Source organism: Chaetodon trifascialis, chromosome 19 (genome assembly GCF_039877785.1).
Source record: "Chaetodon trifascialis isolate fChaTrf1 chromosome 19, fChaTrf1.hap1, whole genome shotgun sequence".
In the NCBI taxonomy this organism is placed as follows: Eukaryota; Metazoa; Chordata; class Actinopteri; order Chaetodontiformes; family Chaetodontidae; genus Chaetodon; species Chaetodon trifascialis.
Genome location: NC_092074.1, coordinates 5870061 through 5876870, shown reverse-complemented (window position 1 = coordinate 5876870; position 6810 = coordinate 5870061). Strand labels below are relative to the sequence as shown.

General features: G+C 41.0%; 1 protein-coding gene across 1 annotated transcript; it reads right to left on the bottom strand.

The window, feature by feature from the left end:
* Nucleotides 1-4346: 4346 nt before the first annotated feature.
* Nucleotides 4347-5324, bottom strand: LOC139348096 (trace amine-associated receptor 1-like). Its single transcript, XM_070988045.1, has one exon. It carries the CDS (start codon nucleotides 5322-5324, stop codon nucleotides 4347-4349), a length of 978 nt encoding a protein of 325 aa, XP_070844146.1.
* Between the last annotated feature and the right edge of the window lie 1486 nt (nucleotides 5325-6810).

Below are 6810 nucleotides of genomic sequence, written 5' to 3'. Positions count from 1 at the left end.
ACACCTTAACCAATTAAGGACCTGAATTACACCTATGCTCAATCAGTACTTCCTCTTTACCCATGAGATTTTTCAAAATAAAATGACATATTTAACAATGCACCTTTGTGTCTTTTAAAATGTATTTATTACAATTTCAATTTCAATTTTATTTGTATAGCGCCAAATCACAACAGAAGTTGTCTCAGGACACTTTCCATATAGAGCTGGTACAGACCAAGCTCTTTTATCTACAGAAAACCAACAATTCCCCCATGAGCAAGCACTTGGCGACAGTGGCAAGGAAAAACTTCTTTACACTCCTCTTTTTTTTATCAAACTATTTTAACCATTATGAAATATTCTTTTTACACTTTCAATAACATTTTTACCCAAAATTTACCTTTTTAAACTATTCATTATCTATTTTTATAGCCAAGGATTTTTAGCAGGGTTACAACGGCAGTGCAAAACAAAAGCAGGTTTATGATGTAGAATTGAGAAAGACAGCATCAACACAATGGCACTTCACATGATAACTGGAATTAAACAGTCTGACGGAAGTAGGAATGAAGGACCTGCGCTAGTGTTCTTTTAAACAGACTGGATGCAGCAGTCTGTTTCTGAAGTAGCTGCTTAAGCCCCCCACCATCTCATGCAGGGAGTTGGATGGGCTGTCCATGATCAATGTCAACTTGCTAACATCCTCTTCTCACTCACCTCCTCATCGATGGTGTCCAGAGGGCAGTCCAGGACAGAGCCAGCTCTCCTGATCAGTTTGTTAAGTCTTTTCCTCTCTCTCTCTCAAAGCTCCCACAGCCCCAGCAGACCACTGCATAGAAAACTGCAGATGCCACCACAGAGTCATAAAATGTTATGACCAGTTATGACTGAATGTTCACTGGTGTAGTCTGTGGTACAATGCTTCGGAAATCAATTACCATGTCCTTCGTATTGCTGGCATTTATGTGCAGGTGGTTCAGTCCAAACCCCCTGTATTCCAATTTGTTCCACTTGGGAAAGAGATTGATGAAGCGGGTAGATGACTGTGTCCTCCATGCTGATGCTTGGATGATATGCAAACTGTATGGGTGACTGAGGTGGTTAAGTATAATCCTTTCCATGGTCTGCATCAGGTGGGATGTTAAGGTTACAGGCCTGAAGTGGTGAGATGAGATGAGATGAGATGAGATGAGATGAGATGAGATGTACCTTTATTAGTCCCACAGTGGGGAAATTTCAGGTATTACAGCAGCAAAATTGGATAGCAAACATAGAGGGCATCAGTAAAAAGGACATTAAATATCAAATCAAACAATATAAACAAGGAATAATGAAAAATGAACAAACAATACTGATATTATAACTACCCACTGCAAGTATTGCAGTGGGTCTGCAGGTTAGCACTTTGACCACGAGAATTGGAGAGAAAAAGCAATAACAACATTAAAATTGGTTAAAAAAAAGAGCACAATTCATTTACACCTAAGTTAAAAAACAGATTGATGGCCTGATGGTCTTGAGGGGGAATGTCTATCCTTTACTCGCAGAGTCAGGGGGAGGTGAGCAGGCCAAGGTCCACTCTAGCCGAACACTGGTTGCTTCTATGACTGTAGTTTGTTGTCACACATAGCCCTTACTTGATGGCTGGTTTCAGGCTGTTGCCACAAACTAGGCTGGCATCGATCTTCAGCCTTTACAGAAGCCAAACTCTGCCCTCAGGCTGCGGCATATAGGGGGGACCTCAGCCTGCAGGTTGGAGAACACACAGAGATAGAGGGATTCACATGGTGAATTTTACAAATAAGACAACCAATGTAGTTCTTTTCCCTAGCCACACATACCTGCAGGTTGGAGAACACACAGAGAGAAAGCAGCGGTGGAAGCCTGCAGCTTAAATACCCCCAGGGACTGAGGCACCTAATTCACACAAGTCCTCAATTACAATTACGCCATAGCCATTGGCTCACAGCAGTGAAGTCCCTCCACCCACACACCAGTGCACACCCAATCAGTGCCCTTACACACACACACACACACACACACACACACACACACACACACACACACACACACACACACACACACACACACACACACACACACACACGGGGGTCAGATGGAATACAGGTACTGATACACACTACCCTGTTACAATATTGCACATTGATATGAACATTGCAGATTGATATGATTGATGTGATTGCACATTGATATGAACATGAACAATCAGTACTGACATTGCACATTGAATGATAGTACTCCTCACTGGAGTATTGATTGTGAATAGGTTCCTATATTGCACATAGGAATTGATATATTGCACCTTAAGTTGAAATTCAGCTAAGCAAATATTTTCATGAGCACAGTTAATGTGTATTATTGTGCAGTTATATTGTATATTGTGAGTGCGTGGTCTACTGGGAGCACTGCTGGTTGTAGAGTCTGACTCTGCAGGAAGGAAGGACCTGCAATAACGTTCCTTCACACACTTTGGGTGAAGCAGTCTGAAACTGAAGGAGCTCTCCAGTGCTGTTAAAGTGTCCTGCAGGGGGTGGGAGTCGTTCTCAATCATGGATGACAGCTTAGCCATCATCCTCCTCTCTCCTACCACCTCCACTGAGTCGAGGGGGCATCCCAGGACAGAGCTGGCCTTCTTGATCAGTTTGCCAAGTCTCTTCCTGTCAGCCGTTGAGATGCTGCTCCCCTAGCAGACCACTCCATAAAAGATGGCTGATGCCACCACAGTGTCATAAAAGGTCTTCAGGAGTGCCCCCTGAACTCCAAATGATCTCAATCTCCTGAGCAGATAAAGTCTGCTCTGGCTTTTCTTGTAAAGTGCAGTTGTTGTTGTGAGTCCAGTCCAGTTTATTGTTCAGGTACACCCAGGTACTTATAAGATGTCACCATCTCAATGTCCGTTCCCTGGATGTTCACCGGTGTCAGGGGTCAGAGTGTTCGTCTGCGGAAATCCACCACCAGTTCTTTGGTTTTCCCTGCGTTGATCTGGAGGCAGTTCCACTGGCAGGTTATGTTCAGATCTTCCCAGGGGAGGGAGGGATGATGAAGTGTATGCCTCCTTGGTGTTGGCATAACACAAGTCCAGTATCTTATTGTCTCTAGTGCAACATGTAACATACTGGGTGAAGCTGGGCAGAGTGGAGGAAGGAGAGGCATGATTTAAGTCCCCAGAGATAAGAAGGAGGGCCTGTGGGTGCTCTGTCTGCAGCCTGCTTGTGACAGAGTGGAGAACATCACAACTAAATACACTATACACTGAACTAAATTTGTCATTTAAGTGTTCTGTGGCTCCAAAATGAGGTTGGCAGGTTTGATTTTGAGGGCAGTTGAGTTACATGAAATTGAGATGAATCGTCAGGACTTTGATGACAACATAACTTTTCTTCTAATACAACCAGGCATCATTGACATCGTGAGCATGTTTGCATGCTGACAATAACATTTACATTTCCTATGTACACCCGCACAGGACTTAGTGTTGATTAGACATGATGGGGGTGGGGGGTGGTAGAGCTACCTCTAGCCATAATATTGCATCTCTATCAATCATGATAATATCAATAATGATTGTGTCATGGGCTATTAAAGAACACCGACTGTACATCAACAAGACCTTTGTTTAAATGTCAAAAAGAACTGAAACTTTCTGACACATCACTGTAGAAATGATAACACCTAAAGTGATGGCCTAATGATTAGGTTATGTGTGCAGCACTAAAGTATTGTTTGTGGTGACAAACATTGTGACGTTATCTTTTTTGTCTCATACCTTTGTAAATGCTTGTGTCAATTACAGTACCATATAATGAAAGCATTCATGACGTAGTGGAGACCAACAAAGAACAAGTAGAACAACAATCATTGTAGGCAATAAAGTATTGTTCAGAATGGGGCCAGCAATTACGTACATTTACAATACACCTCTCAACAGGACCAGACAGTGTCAGTATCATTCCTGCTTGGGGAAATGCCCTTATCCTGCAAGTGCATTTCAATGTGTACCAGATGAGCCATTTTCAATAAACTCAAAAATACAGTAATCACTATTACATTGATTATTGCAGCAGGAAGAGATGGAACAAAACCAATCAGAATATCTCCTGTATATCTGTACATATTGTCTTTCTCAGTCATTTATGTGATTGCATGAACTAACAGTTCCTTGTATTGCACCTCAGTCTATGTTTCACCTGAATACATGCTTTTTATAATATAATCAAATACATATACAAGACAAGAAACAAAGGTACAGGTTGCAGAGTATAATGACATGCTTAATCTTTACTGCTCCAAATGTTATTAGTACTGATTCATCTATTAGCTTTTTCTGCACTCCAAAGAATAGCTCAATGCAGTTTTGAGTTGGAAAAATCATGTTGAAATATTTTTCTAGATATGATTATTCTGAAAGCCGATCTGAACCAGCTGTAAAAGAAAGCATAAATAAATGGATTGAGCATAGAATTTGACAGTGCAAGCCAGCCAAGACTTTCAATCACTGCAACTGGCACTGACACATCATTCAACAGCTGGAAGGAAACACAGAGAAAGAAAGGAGACCAGCAGATCAGAAATACTCCCATAACGATTGCAAGAGTTTTAGTGGCTTTTCTCTCCATCTTACTGGCAATGGCTCCAGACTTTGTGCCCTGTATGCTGCGTACCTGTCTCTGTGCAACAAGGAAAATCTTCAGGTAGATACAGAGCATTAAAGTCACTGGGAGGTAAAATGAACAAAGAAGTCCCAAAATGGTTGCAAGTTGAACATCAATAGAACATGTTTCTTTACATTCATCTTTGTTTAATCCTGCCATTACGAGGCCAGTTGCAAGAAACAGAGAAACACTCCAGCTCAGCAGGATCATCGTCACAACAACATGAACATTTATCTTAGTTCTATATGTCAGAGGGTGACACACTGCATAGTATCTGTCAATAGAAATACAACATAAATTCAGGAGGGAAACTGCGCTCAGTGTTATATCAAAGGTCTCTAGTACTTTACAAAATAAATGTTCAGAGTACAAACATAAATTTACAGAGAATCCCATAGTGTAAGGAAAAGCTACAACCCCAACGAGCAGGTCAGCTACTGCCAAGGAAAGGATGAGAGAGTTTGTAGAAGTGTGGAGCTGTTTGAAGTAAATGATAGATATTACTACAAGAAGGTTTCCACATATTGTGACAATACACATTGAGACAAGGAAAACATATAATAAAAAACATATTGTGGAAGGTGAGCTTCTCAGTATGTAAGAAGTATTATGTTTGTCAAAACAAGCATGTAAGTCCACATTTTGTTTGACACCGACTTCTGGTGCCATGTTTCCAGGTTCCTGCAAATCAGTTTTCCATTAAAGTGTAGCAATATTTAAAACTGAAAAAATAACTTTTTGTGAAACTGCTTTGTTCTGCGTGAGTGCAAAACCACAATGATAGTTCACTGAATGGAAGTACAGATTTCCATTTTTTGTCATACCTTTTAAATGTTGAAGGTCAATGGGTGTTCTTTGTTATTGTGTCAGTGGGTAGAATCTTGAATTTATCAACCCCTGTCTCATTTCAATAATAAGCAACTTCTATGACTGTCCAATCAGATGTAGGACTTTTCATCTTGTTCACATTAGATGCCAGAACGACATAATGTACTGTAAATGAGAATAACTCTTAGATCCTTTTGTGAATCGTTTTGTTTTATCAAAACTGCTAATATCTGATTTATCATGTAGGTAGATATAGTATGATCTTTTTCCAAGGACATGAAAACAAACAAAAAAAATATTAACCCTAACCCTAATCTTTCTAAGATTTAAGAATGGGCCCTCTCTGACTGGTTCACGTCAAATAATTTTATAATAATTGCAGTAGGTAAAATATGGAATCAGATTTGTGGCAAAATAATCAAACAAAACTTCTTCAATATCAAACAAAAATAAAAATTTGAGAGAGAATAAAACTCACTGAAGCAAAAAAAAAAAAAGTCATCTCAAAAGTAAAAGTTGCAACTTGCAAACAAATTATTTGTGCAGTTGAGTAAACTATTGGTCTTTTACTTTTGTCATATCCTCTGTTTCACTGCTCAGACTTGTGCTCTCACCGTCAGCTTTGCAGTCTCGCTGCCAGCTCTCTCGTTTGCACTCCCTGACTTTTTGCTTGCGATTCTGATACAAACCTCTCACGTGGGCGGGCTTTTTCAGGGGTGCGTCACCATTGGCTAGTGAGTTTTTGAGTGACAGCTCAGTGCCCGGAAGTTGCTCAGTGCAGCATTCGCGAAAAACAACACAGGCTGTGTCCCAGTTCAGGGGCTGCATCCTTCAGAGGACCCTTCCTACGCGGCCCACAGAGGACCCGGCCCACGTAGGACGCGGAGGCTCCTCCGTCGGCCGCATCAACCATCGGTAAATGGGATGGTCTAGCCTTCGGAGCATTTCCTGATTGTGTCACGACATCATAACTTCCTCCCTCCTAACCCGGGAAAAACACACGTACGGAGACAAAAATTTAACAGACGACAAACGACACAACAGAAACATAACCGACAGACGACGGAAACATAACAGACAGACGACAATGGAGCCAGAGGTTTTGCGACACCGGCGGCTCATTTATCTCTGGCTGGGAGAGCGCCGTGGGGAGGTAACATTAACCGGCTATTTTAACCCATATTAATGTTCATACATTACCCGTTAATAAACGATACTGTTTAAGTGACAAACGCTTGCCATATGAACTATGGACTGACAAATATGTCATTTAACCATGAGTCTTGATACAGGGTTCTGTATGTTGTAATTTTAATGCTATGTTTTC